The 16958-nt window shown below is 46.8% G+C and overlaps 1 protein-coding gene across 1 annotated transcript in view; it reads left to right on the top strand.

Moving 5' to 3' along the window:
- The first annotated feature begins 1060 nt into the window (after positions 1–1060).
- LOC128720048 (uncharacterized) overlaps positions 1061–16958 on the top strand; it is a 32876-nt gene continuing 16978 nt past the window's right edge. The window contains exons 1-5 of the mRNA XM_053813694.1: positions 1061–1485; positions 13076–13174; positions 14477–14575; positions 15759–16034; positions 16106–16331. Coding sequence (XP_053669669.1) covers positions 1061–1485; positions 13076–13174; positions 14477–14575; positions 15759–16034; positions 16106–16331 — 1125 coding nt within the window. The remainder of the gene's footprint in view (positions 1486–13075; positions 13175–14476; positions 14576–15758; positions 16035–16105; positions 16332–16958) is intronic.

Here is a 16958-nt window from a genome sequence, read left to right as displayed (position 1 = left end):
AAAGCGAAAAAGCCGCCACAAATCGGCGGGCTGGAGCAGCGAGCGTTATTTTTCGCTGTTTGTTTAACCCCCGATCAGTCGTAAACAAATTGAAACGTTGGGCACTTTGATGTGTGCAATGTGGGGAAGCCATAATGCGACACGGCTCCAACTGCTACCAGCAGTTCTTTTGGCTTTCCATTCCGCTCCGATTGGAAGGACGCGTTTTTTTGTCCCTCCCGATGTCCTGTTGTTTATCTTGTGGGGTGCTCGTTCGTGGCAGCATAAATTCGTGTCTTTGCGGGGTTTGACACATATGTCAACGCAGCGATTATGTGCGCATTTACGGTCAACTCAGGTCAGCCAACGAATACGAATGTTTGCGGCAGTGGCGATCGACATGTTAATCGACTCCTCTCCGGGACGCATCGTAACCGGCGAACCGGCTATTTGCTTACTTTTCTTTCTCTCTCTCTCTCTCTCTCTCTCTCTCCTTCTCTCTTTTTCTCTTGCCTCATGATTCCTCACGTGTTCTGAAGCTCGTAATCATTGTTGTCCTTTTTTTTCTGTTTTTCTCTCACCCCGTGCAGAATTTAATGAACTTCCCGTCCGGTGGCGACCCCTTAATGGCCATGCGGTCCCACGCAGCAACGCATTGTCGAATGGGATGGATGGTGGAATCGGGTGCGCAAAAAACGCTGTGTGCTCATCGGCAGGACCGGCAGCCGGTGGCTTGGCGTTGACGCTTGACTCCACGTAATTAAATACGAACAATAAACGCGCCGTTTTCCCTGTCCGCGGGGGCGATTTGGAGCCCAACTCGTAGCCCGATCTCGACCGGAACGGGCTCGGCCACCGGATGTGACTGCCATCGCTGTGGAAACCGTCGAAGTGGGGTGTGTCCGTGATCGCGAGTGGAAGTGTACTGCGATGTGTGAGCGTGTGTGCGAGTAAGAGTGTGAAAAATCGATGAAAACCACCAACCAGTGCTGGCGATCACGCTGGACATAGGGCGGTGGCTGTTGTGTTCTCGTTCTCCACCAGCGAATAAGCGGATGGTGCGGAATCGTATCCAGTGAAAATGTTCACCAGCCACAGTGCCACAGTGACAGCGCAACCGGAAGTGAACCCCATCGGAGCCGCGCTGCTGCTAGCTGCTGCTGGTCCAACCCAACCAAAGCTGAACGGAACGCTTGCGACGGTGGCATCGGCGTTGTCGTCTGCCAGCTCGACGACGCTAGCCTCACTCACGATGGCCCCCAGCTCGGGAGGAACCGGCGTTGAAAGTGTCGCCATCTGGAACGGAACCATCACCGAGCCGGACGGCACGGCCATCGCGGTCAACGGAACCGAACCCACCGCGTCAACAATCGTAGAACCAGCCGATCGGCTTGTCGAGCTGACGGTGTTGTGCTTGAAGAGTCTCATCTTCGGATCGATCATCATCGGGGCTGTGCTAGGCAATGCACTCGTTATTATTTCGGTGCACAAAAATAGAAAATTAAGGTGAGTTTTTTTTTCATCCTATGGTTTCCGCTCGTGCAAAACTCCCCAAAAAGCGGGACTTTGTCGAGTAAAGCCTCGCAGAGGCTGTACGAATGTTTCGAAGAAAGGTTCAGCTGCAAGAATTCCATTTGTTAGCAGGAATCCTAACGACAACTTTAGCTTTCTCTCCCACGTTCTGCACGATTCCAGGATTTTACATCAATCGCACCATACTGGGGCTTCGTTCAACAACGTGTCGCCTGAAAATGCTTATTTAAAACCCGGCACTCGTTGGGAAAAAGTTAGATAGTTATTTGGGTAACGATGCAAGATGATCGTCAGACAAAAGCAAACATCGCTCCTGTCTCGTATCCTTGATGTATACATAATTTAAAAAAAGAAAATCTCTTTCGTACAACATGAAACAATTGCACGAGTACCGCTTTTACGGCTTAAGACCTCTGGCGGGGGAAATTTATAATAGGTTGCATAAATTTGTCTCGCAGCAAACGCCGTCAGGCGGCAGTGTGGGCATTAACAATGCAAACACGCCGTAACTTTTCAGGGAACAATATTCCGAGTGCTCTCGTGGTGTATCGAAAATCATTTTTCGTAAGATGACGAAATGCGCCGCGCTGCCCCGGAGCAGAGTACCATTATTTGTGCTGCTTTCCGGTGAAACTTTCTCCATCGTGCCGCCGCGTCTCGTAATTGAAACTGGAACTTTTTTTTTGCTGTTATTAGATCCGGCCACTCAAAACCAGCCAGGTTTGCACGCCGTAAGTTGGCCCGCGTTGCTAGGAGACCAACAGGACGATTTAGGGCACAACGAGAAGTTCGTCCAATCTGCGATGATACAACCGCCGCGCCGTGAACGATTATGATAATTTCGCTCGTCAAACGGCGACATCGCTTTTCGATTATGCGATTTTCCACCACAACGTCGACATCGACTCTACCCGGTGGAGTGTTCGTGTCGGTGGGAATGGATTGCAATGATTCATATTGACGTTTGCGTCAAGGACAACACTTTGGGCCTATGTTATGTTGGCACGATTTCGGCGCAATCGATCCGTCTTCCTTCTGGGTGAATTTAAGTCATGGGTAAGGACACTTGGTTCTTGCACCTTTCGAGCCCTGCGAGCCGCGCGGTGAAACGCTTTCGATCGATTACCTTGCGTCTTCGTTGCCAGTTGAGTTTCGGAAGGACTCCGGCATATGCTCACTCTAGGTGTGTGCTCATTTGCATTCATTGTGATTCCGTTCGCCGCACAGCTCGATTGGAAGAAGGTAGAATAAATAGACTTTCGTGACGTGTGGGCGAACCGGGCCGGGTAAGCGGGTTGCGAACAACCAGCTACCTTATGCGAGCGATTATTTCACTTGAGTGGGGTGCAAACGAAAGGTGGCGCTCAATCAAGCCCTCAGGGTTGGTACGCTTTTACGGGGCGTAAAGTTCACCCAACGCGATTCCTGGAACCACCCAAGAGCTTAAGTAGGGTGAAATAATGGATAATTGATTTTTCGTCTTATCGCCATGCCTAGGACTTTGAACTGTTTGAAGTCACTTTTCGTTTGCATTTGCCTGCATGACGGTCAGTTGTGGCAGCTTTAAGAGCAACGGTGATGAAAACTGCGCATTTGTAGAGCGAACTGAAACAAATCAACGCCAGCTGGTGGTAGTAATGAGTGGGACACGATGCCATGGCTGCTTAATTGATATTCGTAGGGCGAAAATCAATCAACGGCCGCTAGCGGAAATCATTATCCCAGCATCCGAAAGGCAGATCGAAAGGCATCGGAGAAGCGAAAAGCACGACAAAGGACAATTGGTTGATCTTGACCGGGCACCAGACCGGCTGCCGTAATGGGAAACAAATACCGTTTGACAGGTAATTGACGCGAAGAAACCTCCGAACTAGCTCACGTACGTCGCTTCGGTTACCGTACGGACCCAAGAACGGACGTTCGTTGGCACAAAAGCAAGAGGGCAAAAAGCTAATTTTGTTTCTGTGGCGAGGGTTTTCCGGCGCATTTTTTGTTAATCAAAACGATCGTTGCGACAGGCAATATCAAACGAGAAAATCAACCTCTGGGCTGGGCTGATTTATGGCCGCACCGTGTACCTTCCAGATCAATCGATTTTCGCAAGTGCTACGAGCAGCCGACAGGGAGCCTGCTACCATAGCAACGCGAATGCAAATTGCTGCGTTTGATGGATGTGAGCCACGTCTTTGAGTTCATGGAAGCGAAAATTGTGATTATGCAGCCGTTGTTTCCATTTCCGTTAGAATGAAAATATTTCATTTCACGAATTCGCTACCGAGCGCGGTCGGGAAAGCGTGGAAAATCGTTTCAATTATGATTCTCGCGAGCCGCCTTACCGAGGCTGTAACGTAGCTGGCCCGAAACGGCTCCTGTGTGTGCTTTATTTATAAATAAATAAATACACGGTGCGATTTCGTGCGGTTTCGAGTGTTTTCCTCCACGACGGCGGTGGCGAGCGTTACTACCCTTGTGTTGGCATTGTACGTCGAAATTATTACGTTTGGCATTCTTGGCTTTTGGGCCAATGAAATATTCAGCAGCTTGGCGTTCCATTCCGGGGCGTCCCTAGCGGATCGATGCTCTGTTCTATCTGCTCGCAAAATGCCGCCAGACCGTCGTGGTAGCCTGTGGCCACGAAGGGCTTGACCCGGAAGGGTTGATGCATCAATCGTGCACGGCATTAATCAATAATGTGCCTCGAATCGGTACACAGTTCAATTAGTATATTGGTTTTGCTGCTGGGAGTAACAGCGCGAGTGCATTTCATTCGGGTTCGATCGAAAAGCCACTGATGCGGTGGAATGGTCCGGTATTATCGTAGCAACTGAGCATTGCTCTGATATTTAACCGGCACACCGTGTTTCGAATAGCTTTGCTTCATTACACAACTTACACCACATTGTATTACATGTCGGATTGGTACAAGCAAAATGAAATCTTCGATACCTCCATGAACAATTTCGAACTGCTCTGTATCGACCACCGAACAGGAAGTTTGATGCATAGCAAAACTGTTCCAGCGAGTCGATGAAAACTGTAATCAATGTCGGGCGTGTAATGAATATTAAAATAATTATTTCTTCGGAAAATTCTCTCTCCTGAGAGAGGCGTCTGCTTTCGTTCCGTCATCGCTGGCAACAAGCAGCAATATTCATTACCGTTACGACGAGGGAAAGCTGCGGGATCTGTTATGTAACGAACCGAGGAATACAAGCGTGGGGAAAATCAATCTTTGGTGTCCTTTCGCCAAACGTTGTCTTCGCTGGGTCGGGATGGGTCCATCGCTCGCATCAAACGTCACCTCCGGTGGAAAGTTGTTCGACGCGCAGCGGAATCTATAAAATACTAATTACTTCCCGTCTGGTGCAGTTGTCACGCGGAGCCACGGAACCATTTTTCTTCGTTCCGTGGTTCGTCTGCTTCTGCAAAACACACAAGCCGATCGAGGATGGAGCTCCTTCTGGGCGATAGGACGAACCTGCTTGCCGGTATTCCCGTGATGGTGTAAGATTTCTCGAAGGAGCGTATTTGCCTGCCGTCGGCATTGCGATTGGCGTACGGGCGAGGGTTGTGATTAATTCAACACGGTTTTGCAGCATCGTACGAGAGCGTTCCGGATGGGAACGGTGATTTGTGGCCGAGGCCATGCCCTTTGCGATGTGTAATGCTCAACATGTGCGCTCACAGCACATGTGATCCCCGTGGGCGTACAATTTTAGTTAATTGAAACTAGTACAGATGCGTGGGGAAAGTGTTCCATGTCTCATGTTTTAAGTTTCTCCAGTATTTTCACCATATTCCCCATAACCTTACATGGTTGTATAAGAAGATGGAGCCAATTAATCAAAGGTGTTGTTTTATTTACATCTTTTCAATATTTCCAGGAGTAAAACAATGCTTTTAAATAGAAAAAGAAAGTCAAATTTGCATTAACTGTTGACCAATTTAAGATTATGCAACATTTTACATTTCAAAACGTAATATCTTATGTCTATCGTATCCATATAGTGGAGAACCATTACGATGTTTGTGCGATAAATCATGTTCGTTTTCCACCTTGAACGACAACTTTTCCGTACTGGTGAGAATATGAATCCATCAAACACACTATCACCGGCGCCATCGCACGCGTCTCGCTGAAAGCCATAGTTTCTGTTAATGGTGCCATCTTGTGGTTCTAGCAGGTGGAAATCGATTAGACGGCCAAGTCGGCCTCTGCCCGGAAATCGCTTGTTTGCGGTCCAAGGCGTGGCAAATGGAACCGAGCGATCGAGTGAGAAGTGATTTTAAACCCGGTCCCGAAACTGCCATTTCTCCATCACCATCAGGTAAAAGCGGAAGCCCCAACGAGGCCTGTCTGTTGGGTGTGGCGATCGATAGCTGATGCCATCGGTTGTCCGGGTGCGTACAAAAAGCGACGGAGTCCAATTTGGCGACCGTTGCCAAAGTTTTCCTGGCGAGAAAGCACACACTGACCGTCAGGAAGGAAGCGGCCCGGTCCTAGAGTGGGGGGCTTTGAATTCGGAAAATTGGTTTCGGTGAAAGCGAAAGATAACTCAATATCGAGTGCCGTGAAATCGAACTGCTTCGACTGTTGATTGGATTCGTACCCACTTGCGTCGAGCTCTGCGTCCGTGTCGAACGTGCGGCAATTGCCTGCAAGAGGTACGGAGTAAGTTTTCTTCCTTACGGTCACCGGATTCGATGAAGATGTGCTGAGAAAAAAAAATTGATTTCATTTGCGTCCACCTTTCGGATCCGTGCCACGGCAGTGTCAGCACCGGTTCATTAGGGTGATGGTAGCTGGTCGGTTATCGCCTCGGCTGTTGCTGTACCGGCCGGCTGTGAGTTTGGTACGAGCCCTGAATAATCCTTTAATTAATTGTAACGAAGCTGGGGACCCGCGTGGCTGAACCCGGCGAAGTTTGCCGCTCCGTCGTGCGATAACGACGGATTACTGCGAATGGCGTCATGATTGAATCGGGAATTGAGTTAAGCGATGCTGCGATTGTAAAAATATCCTCGCACTGCTACCTGGCGCGTGTGGCGCGTGGAGTTTCGAAGACGGTGCGTGTGCTGAGCAACATTTATGCTAATTTATTCGGCACCGAAATATTGTTTACAGAAAAACAGAGGCATACATTTTCACGCGCCGAAATGGCAGGGAGTGCGTGCTCTGGCAAAATAAGGTGCATTAGGGCATCTCGAATAAATGAATGTTATTAAATCAAGCTTTCTTCACTTCCCTTTTTGGTGCGATGTGTTCTAATTTTTGTGTGTGCTAGCTCGATTCGATTTCACTCGAAACGTACTCACTATAGACATGATCCCTAGTCCTTAGCATTCGCAGCCTCATTGAGGACAGCTTTAAAGAGCCCACTTCGTTTCTATGAGCCACCTTTAAGCTCGTTAGCTACCGGTGGTTGGGGCAGCATTAGTCTTCGGTTACCGTTATCGATCATGTTTCGATTCAATAGGTCCGAAGAAATTTCATCTTCTCCGCAAGCTGTAGCCTCCACTCGCGGCCAATCACGACGCGTCGCATCCATCAACCTTGCGCCGCTGCAAAGGAAGCTCCAGCTGGAAAGAACCATCACTGAAACTTGATCGAACGTTCGGCGGAATTGACGTCTTAGCCCGGTGCCGACATGAACCGGTCCATATCCTTCCGTAACCGTGCGAAACGCGAAGAAACGAAGCATGGTGCGCTCGTCGAAGTGCTGAGAAAATCTCATTTGAATGCATTCCAGCTAAATGACTGGAACGGGGTTGAGTTTAACGGAACGATACTCGAGAATGCACGTGAAGAAGCAAGCATGGTAGCACCGTCCGGGTTCAGGGAAGAAATAGATAATTTTCATCTCCGTTCTGCACGTGCTGGATAAGGATAACGCATCGGCCTGCTGTTGTCATCGAAAGCCTGAATAATGGCCTACATGAAGGTGTGGAGCATGCATGATCGCTTATGTCGTTCACCTCCGTTAGCTCCGAGTCAGTTTTTGCTTTAGCAATCCAAGTTTTCCACTCCTTAAGGAATGCTTTACCCATCAACCGCAAGGTGGTGTCTGGCCAGAAGCAGATCGATGAGAAAACACGTTGTCTTGTCTGTGACATGGAGCTGCAAAGTTCGTTTGCTGTAGCACTCGTGAGGCAAACAACGGTAAATGATGCGCAATTCGAGCTGCCTTCGCTTACGCCGGTAATCTGATAAAAACACTTTATCGCAAGCTCGAATGCTGGGTTTTCTCTGAACCGGGGGCGTCAAAACGGAATCCGGTCCGGTCGTTGTTTGCGTAGATTGACTTTGACGCGCGATGTCCGGCAGCTTTGCTTTTTGGCTGGAAGTTTATCGTGAAACAGCACATCTTGATGCTGGAAAAGATCTCTGATCTGTCATGGACACACCACAGTTGGACTAGCACCACAATTCAAGAGGACAATCGTCTCAACGTATTGAGCCGGTTCTCAACATAGTCGTGAAGAACCATCCGAATACTGCGAGATGCTTATGCAACGTCATTGCTTTTGGGCGTAAAATGAAGCTCTAAAGCAGTAGACAAAATGTCAGCAAGAGTTTCACTGTTGCTTGTTTGTTGTATGTTAGAACTATAACCTTTCCCACTAGTTCCGCATGAGATCAAATTTAAACCGTTAGCCCAGAGTTAGGAGTGCTAGGAGAAAAATGGCTTCATGCATAATTTTTTAGAAATTAGTCTGAAAGGAAAATTTGCCGTTGATGCCACGCATTTGTGTAACTTCGAAGTGAACAAATTTGGGAACAGCCCCTTTGAAGGTGCTTCAAAATGGATTGGAACAGACTGCGAATCACTCCCAAATGAGCAGCTGTTGGGATTCTTCGGACGAAAGCGCACCCTAGCCGAGCATATTCGCCAAACATTTACGCGTTCGCCTGGCCGGAAAGCATCCCGACCCCAATTTGTGAACCAGCCCGGCTTGCAGATTAATATTCATACGCTTGCGGTGGCGTGCCCTAAAGTTGCACACTCACCGGCTGCCTCGAATGAGTTCGAAAGGTCGACCGGTCGGGTACACTAATTGCCCGAGTGTAATCCCCGACCGCATTCCACGGTATGGACGGACCATTTCTTTCTTCTTTAGAAACCTCTAGAACCATCCGTCTGGGGTGTGTGCAATGCTACTGAGCTATGCCAGTACCTGTGAGCCAATGAGCTTCACCCAAACCGCACGGTCATATTAAGGGCTTATGTGGGCACTGGCCTCTTTTTGCCGGTGGGAGAATTTCGCTTCACGACCCTCTACGCACGCAGGCGTTCCAGACTCGTCCGTTAGCCAGCTGGCGGCCAGCGGACACATTGTCGACACGCACGTAAATTGATTTCATTTGCAGCATAACGCCGTGATAAATCGCCTTCCACCGCCCGCAACGTGATTTATGCGTGAAGTGTGAAGAATGGCACCCACGGTCCCCATCGAATCGACCGATCATTGCCACCATCAGCATCATCGCTGCCAGGGGGCGCGCGTGATTACGGTCGCCAATGGTGCAATTATGCCGCTTGCTGCCCACCGGCAAGGACATCCGTTCGGACGGGACGTTTCCTGGCACGCAAACTCCATACCCCACTCGGATGGACACCGAGCTTCACATGTGACGAAGGACGAAGAAAAATAGCACGCACTTTACCCGAACCGAGGTTTCTCGCTGCCGACCGTCTGGGAGTGAAAAATGCGGCTGCAAGGAGTGGCACGTGGGACGATTTGTCCCAGCAGCAGAATTTGTTTCCGTTGTGCTTTGTCCCTCCGGGCGCCGGCTATCGTCGATCAGTTGTGTTTATTTGTACATCAATCGTACTCGGACAGTGTGCTTCGTGCTGGGCTCGTCCATACGCTTTGCTTGGGTGCCGGAACTGAACGCGTCCGACCGAGGTTTCGGAGGCACGTCCGGTGTGGTGGGTAATTGCTGGTCAAGAAATCCGTCCGTTTACACTCCGCCCGGGTAAACATTGCGTGTAAAACCGGACTGATTGGCTTTCCACGGAGGAGCCGGCGTGTGGCGTGCTGTTTGGAAGGCGGATTTTATGTCGTGTCGCGTGCGGAAGATTCCTGCTGAGCAAATGGGTGGTGTTGTGTTGCGATGAGGAAAGGGATTTTCCCGGTTCGGGGAGGGTTCTGACACGCGAAGCAACGTCGCTCGAAAAAGTCGCTCGAAGAAAGCGTGCTGGTGAGATCGAATAAGGTACCTTTGAAAAATGTATGTTTGCGTTACCAAATATGTGTGCCTAAGAAATCAACCTAACAAAAGCTCAATGAGTCACATTTATGAGCTTGTGGACTGATAGTTATGCAATTGAATTATCGATTTCAAGACTATTAAAGGAAAGATGTTTTCATTTCAATTTTCGGTTAGAAATTCCTTTGATAGTGTAAAAATATATGGTAAATATGGTTTTATATATTGTATGTATCTAATTCCAAACCATCGGTAAACTGTTTCATACCTCCTTCAGCTTCATTCTCCAGCTCATAACAGATTGAAGATAAGCTGTTACTGAACCTGTTACCTTATTTCCACGCGCGATTATAGACTCAGTGAAACAAAAAGTTTCCCCTAGCATCATTCGTGCATTGTTATGAGCGAGTCGCAGTCGCATTTCCGGCATTTCGATGCGATTTCAAATCTCCGTTTGATGGATTCCGTGAGCTTACAGAATGGGATAAACTTAAATTAAAGTTCCCCTACTCTTACTTCCAGCGCGAGGTATCCAGCGAGTTTTTGAATCCCCGAATCGATTTCCGGACCAATGCAGACGAAGCGTATTTTTTTTCCTGCGCCCAGTGCGCAGATACGTGTAGTCCGTGCCCAAGGACAGGGACTTTATGCTCGTTTTACGCGCCGAGGGATTTGACCATTGATAGCCGATATCGTTAGTCGGTGGTGTAGCGCTAGCCAATGGTTACAACAGAGGCGGTCGTCCGTTTGGACGTGTCGGGGCTCCTTATTTTTTTGTTCCGTTGTTTATTATCCGTGTGGACGAGCTGGAACGCGGAAACAGGGACGCCCACGTACGCTCGACCAGCAACGCATCGATCCGATCGGAAGCGCCCCGAGGATAATATTTATTTTATTGAATCAAATCGCAAAATCAATAACGAGACGCAGTGGAAGTAGCGAGACGATCCATCGGGGACACCAGCAGTAAGTCCCCTAGCTGCTGAGTGGCCTAGAAGCAGACGGAGCAAATGGCTCCCGGTCACGAGCGTAAAGGATAAGCTGTCTCCGGGGCGTCCATGCTTAGCTCGTCGCAGAATGGCCTGGTCGGCAGGAAGCTTTAATATCGTTTGTGTGTACCCAGCAGCGCAAATAATAGGTACAAGGGTTTACGCGACTGCGACTTACCTTCACTACCGGTGCGAGGATATTCATTGCCCAATGGCATGCTAGTTGGAACGACGGTAGCTGACTCGACTGCAGCTAGTTGTTGCATCCACCAGGCGTCCACAAGGTTGTTTGCGTGTGTCGTGGTACCGAGGGCCTGGCCTGGGACTCTAGCACTACTTTCACTTGCGGTGCGTGAGCAAAGCCCCGGCAAGATGGAAGAGGTACATTGCAGGGGCGTCACGTCGTCGCAGCTGGAAAAGCAAAGTAGTCCCTCGGTGAGGGCATTGCGCTACCATGATTACACCGTGATTCGTTTATTGGACTTGTGAGGTATCGCTTTTCCTTTCGTGCAATACACCGTGAAGAGAGTTGAATGTAATGACGACAAGTACCACGATTTAGAGGCAGATGTGAACTCGCTTAGCTCCATGACAAACAACTAATGTTGGCTTTGGTGATGGGATTTTATTTTTCATGTTCACTTGAATTGTTTTACAGACGTGTGATTGTTACAACAATCACACATAAAAGCGAATAATTTTACACGGTGCACTTTTTTAAATTGAGTGTAGCAAAGCCATTGAATAAACCTTTTCGTTTTATTATATTCATTGAATAGCACGACCTGTAATGTATGATGTGGACATAATTATTGTCTCTAGCATATATCAGTCTTTGTTATGTCAGCGTGATAGTAACGTATCTCAACTGCAATATGTTAATAGGTTTTACTCAAACTTTACTCCGCTAGTGAGTTTGAACAATGCTTCCAGCAATTCCGTGGGATGTCTATCATAATTCTCATAATCATTATTTCCGTGCAGTACATGCAAAGAACATCCCGATTCTACATGTCAACGTCACAACGCTTCGCATTGTAGGCAGTCTCTATGTCGCAAGTGAAGCCTGCAGATGCACTGCAAGCTTCCAACTGCCACTCACCGGGATAATGAGATTGCAGTTTCTGCCACAAGGAAGAGAATTCTCCGTCTAGTTTATCCTTCCACAAATATTGTGGATAACCACGAATGTGTGGGCAACAGAATCCGCACCTAGCGGTGCATTAACAATTGTGGAAAGAACCACTCTTTTGTCAGCCTGGAGCTCGGTTTTTGATCAGCAATCTGGAGCTTGTAAGTCGATCAAAGATCCATAATTGAAATGGCTTCCTATCCGGTCGATGGGGAACATTGCGTGCGCTCAATTTTCTCAACTAATGCAATAAATGTAAGCGATAACGGATCAAGAAATCATCGACTGTAGATGGAGGCCATCAACGCTAACTAACCGGGCATTCTTTTCCATTTGTGCCAGCGGCACTCCATTGCTAGTTGCTGAAGGCAGCATTGCAGATGCAGCGAGCCAATCGTTCGGAACTCTTGCGCGAAAACTGCTCATTTTTGCTTCCGTTTTTCCCGGATGTCCCATGAGCTCATCCTTCGCCATTGTACGGTTGTCGCATGCAGCTGACGCATGGGATGAGTTTTCCTTCCACTTCGAGCGCGTCTAAAATCAACTGGTTGTGCGGGTTAGCCAAGGCAGTGCACAGGAATAGTTTGATTAGATTTAGTACGCCTTCCGAAAGCACTTTACACACGCGACCCCGGTACTGGAACGAGGAAGTTTCTCGTTCGTACTTTCTTGGTACGTTCGTTGCCTTGAGTGGCTTTGCTCGATGAGATGGGACGAGTTTTAAAATTATCGTAAACCAACAGTGTACGCGCAAAGCGAATAGCGTACGGTGCAGGAGCTGGATAAATTCGCAGACAATCGAAGAACTGCAGCCAACTGTGAAGGTTCGGATCATTGGGTTGAAAAATAAACGCTTGCGTACGACAACGGATTTTCAATATGAAGTGATTTGCTATAGGGTGAAGTTGTTATGGTCTTGGACGACATTCTAGTAACGTGCGATAAGAAAGAAATGAAGAAAGTATTAGCACATCACAAGACACTGCCGAACATAATGGTCAATGTGTCTTACATCGTTTGTTAAAACAAAATATTATTGTGTGGTAACGACCCAATTGGTCGGACCGGAGCCTCTCTAAGGGAGTTCAAATACATTTACCAATGAAACACAATGAATGGTGTAAGTAAATGAGACTCAGACGAAAAAAAAATATATCACAGTTTTTTTACACTGACTAATATGTTGCTTCAATAGGATGGTAATTATTTGAAATCATTTATCTCTTCCAGAGTAATAACCAACTACTTTGTTGTATCGTTAGCAATGGCCGATATGCTGGTAGCACTCTGTGCGATGACGTTCAACGCGTCGGTGGAGCTATCAGGAAGGTATGTATTTGGAAAAACAAAGTACAACGCAAAATATGGCAACATTTTAAAAACCCACGTGCACTGATCCTATCATATTTCTGCTTACTATGCGAATCGTTTGATGCAACCATGCATACCTGCGGCAATTAAAACGAGCATGATTCGTGCGATTCCAATTGAACGTTCTTTTTTTCGCGTCAGCGCGTCGAGCCGTCCCATTTCGAGCGTATAAATTGAAATCGTTAAAATGATAGAAGCGTGCTTTTCGGCTGATGTGAGCATGGGACGCACTTCGGAAGTAAATAACATAAAAAGAACAACCCACAATGGCTCTAAAAGCTTTGTTGTCAAAAACAATCAAATTATCGGGAGCTTTCGTTTTCGATCAGCGTTACATTTGGCCAAATGAAATTACGCGCTCGAAGTCTGCCGCTTGCGGCCAGAAGGCGCGGTTCGTTAGCGCGTTCCATGCACCGGTCCTCGAATGGACAGAGAGTAGTGTGAGCCGTTTTTCGAAATGGTTTCACGAAACCATTTCACTCCCGGTTTGAATAGTTTTTTGAAGCTTGCTTCGACACGAACGCGATGTGACCAAAAGGTGTCGTAGAGGAAGTTTTCGTCTCGTGCCGATCCGGCGGGATGCTGCCATTTTGCTGCTGCTGGAAAATTCAATTTCCGCCCAGCCTTTCGTTATCCATACGGACTGTCGAAACGGCTTGGTACACCGGGTGGTCGAACGAACCCATTTGTGACTTACTGCTATAAAAAGAAACCGAGAAGAGATAGGAAAAAAGATAAATGGTCTCATGTAGGCAGCTGTGACAGGCAAAAAAGGATTGTCAACTGTGCTTCAGGTGGTTTGTAAAATTGAAAACAGCGGGAGTTATTTAATTTAAGCCAAACAGAATGAAAATAAGTATATTTATGTGGGATGCATTCTTTTGATGAGTATGTTCAGTGAACTTTTTGTTTGTTTTTTTTTTTATATTAAATATAAATCAATCAAAACGACCTTCATACATAATGAAATGAAACCACCACCGGTTGAATGAATGAAGTGGTTCCTAGCACGCATGTCAAATAATATGCCTGGCTTGCAATTACCGAGTAAATTATGTCAGTTTATAAATATGTAGACACGAACGAACAGTCAAACTAGATAGCAAATTTTGTTGTAACTGAGTTTCAGCCTAACATCCCAGCTCTGCATTTCAGTTCAGTCCATTTCTTTAACAGAGTAATTTTAAAAAAGTCATGTATCTTTCTCTTCCGTACAAAAAGTGAAAAATGACGTGTCATTACTTATCGTGTCTGTTTCAGGTGGCTCTTCGGCTCGTTCATGTGCAACGTATGGAACAGCCTGGATGTCTACTTCTCGACAGCGAGCATACTTCACCTTTGCTGCATTTCGGTCGACCGGTAAGTACTGCCAAGTTCAAGTTTCACTCAGCTTCTGAACTCCGACATTCGCCACGTAAATTCATTTTCATCCGTTCCATTATGCCTTCCCTCCAGCGTTGGCTATTGAGTTGGGCATATGAGCGTATTTTTTTCCTACTACTAGCACCAGAGCCTCCAATCATGGTCGAGCGATGTTGGCAAATAGTTGCAAAAAGTTTTCCCATTCCAGAGTGGCCGTTTTGTCTCATGCCACTTCAGATCCTCTCTGGTGTGAAGGCCGAACGAACAGCCGAGAACGAGCCCTTGGTAACGACAAATGATGATAAGACTGAACTATTAATTAGCTTTGTCAAGCGTGGACTTTTTCTTTCGTTTTTTTTTGCTCTCTGTTTCAACAATTTAGTCATTCTTCATAGTTTGCCTAGTGTAGTTTGGCCCTCGATGTACTGTTCTAGTTTTTTCTTAGCTTAACTTTCGGTTGTGGAAAGAAACTGAATGATCAGCAACGTTTCATTGACGAAACATGAGGAGTGTTCGCCGTTTGAGCTTGACTGCTTGGCGCCTTCTTTTCACCGTTCCATATTTGATATACTTCTGGTAGGAATTACTTACGAAAGATGACACACATTATCCTTCTCAGAAGATGAATGGTAAATCATGATGAATGGTTGAGTAGAGAAGCGCACGGGATTAATGTAAAAACTACGACCCAATTGGTGAAAAAGTAGCACAAAATTCCCTACTAGAAACTCGCACTATGAATGAGTCAGCATTCATCATTATGACGCTGCATCAATGATTATATATTAAAAAATAACACCAATTTAACGTATTAAGTATGCTGTTAAAATAAGATAATTTGCGTTTTGGTGTTGCATGATAAAACAAGTTGAACTCCGCATTGTCGGGACTCCGCAGAACTTATCTGATGGGCAGTGGAAAGTTCACCTTCGTCAAAGCTTATGATACCATCGAAGTTTTTTCATGCTATACGTTTAAAAAGTATGGTTTTTTCATGCTACAGCTTAAAGAGATTTGTCATGCAGATTGCAATCGCAGCGGCACATCGCAGGGTTATATTTTTTGAACATATTTTTGATCCAAAAAGGTATCCTTTAACCACAATCACAAGTGGGAAGAAATGATCTTCTTATGGATATTTTCCATTACTTATTTGCCACGTGTTTTTTTCTGTTCTCAGTTATTTTGCCATCGTGCGCCCACTGGAATATCCACTGTACATGACGCAACGGACAGTGTTCTTCATGCTGGCCAACGTTTGGGTGCTGCCAGCGCTGATATCCTTCACGCCTATCTTTCTTGGCTGGTACACGACCGACGAGCATCTGAAGGAGCTGAAACAAAAGCCGGATCTGTGTATATTCGTTGTAAATAAATTGTACGCAATCATTTCTAGCTCGATCAGCTTCTGGATACCAGGCATCGTGATGGTGACGATGTACTACCGCATCTACAAGTAAGTGGTTGTGTCGATTGAACTGGGCCCAAAGTCTTCCAAATATAAACGCTTCTGCTCCTACTCTACAGAGAAGCGGTTCGTCAACGGAAGGCATTGAGCCGTACGAGTTCCAACATTCTGCTGAACAGCGTGCAGATCAACAACGCATCCAATACGCTGCACGCCAACCATCATCACAACCACCATCAGCACCTGCATCATCGGCACCATCATCTACGGGCCAGCGACTGCGATCTTGGCATCGACATCAAAGACATCCAGCATGACACACACAGCGAGCTGAGCGATCTGGACGTAAGTATCAGCCACTCTTCAACAGCTTCGAGCGCTTGCTTGTCGTCTAGTTGACTACATCCTACTTTCCGGTGCTAATTAATTGCCAAATTAAGCCTTCAATGACCGGAACAGTTCCCAAGAATCCCTTTGGCCAATTGAGCCTCGTTCCAGAGAAGATGAGGGGTTTCGATAACGAGTAAATTATGCGAAAAGGCCATCAGTGTGATGGGAACAGCAGGCAGGAGTAGGTAAAATTAATGGGCTTTTAAGAGGAAAATATTAGCCGACCTGATTGTTGATGACCAGATGCGTTCAAATGGAAACAGTAACCAGAGAGCGTGTCGTTTTCGTGCATGGATGTAGAGCCAATAAAATGCTCCTGACAATGTATTCGCTACTGTAAGCTGTGAAGACCAGTTCACTTAAATGAGGTTTTGATCGAATACGTTCGTATCTACAGCTGCATTCCTTATTATCTATGCAGACCGTTTGCAGTGTATCATCTGTTAGATGAACACTCGAGCTCACGATATAATTTTCTAAAGCCTATCAGGTAACCCATAGCACCGACCGATGAAGGTCTTTCTTGTGATTTGTTCGGGTGGTTAATCGTGCTGCAATTCATTTTGGTCACCCGAAGCCACC

This window comes from Anopheles nili, chromosome 2 (assembly GCF_943737925.1).
Source record: "Anopheles nili chromosome 2, idAnoNiliSN_F5_01, whole genome shotgun sequence".
NCBI lineage: Eukaryota > Metazoa > Arthropoda > Insecta > Diptera > Culicidae > Anopheles > Anopheles nili.
The sequence above is the reverse complement of the archived record's forward strand: the minus strand, read 5'-3'. Positions and strand labels throughout refer to the sequence as shown.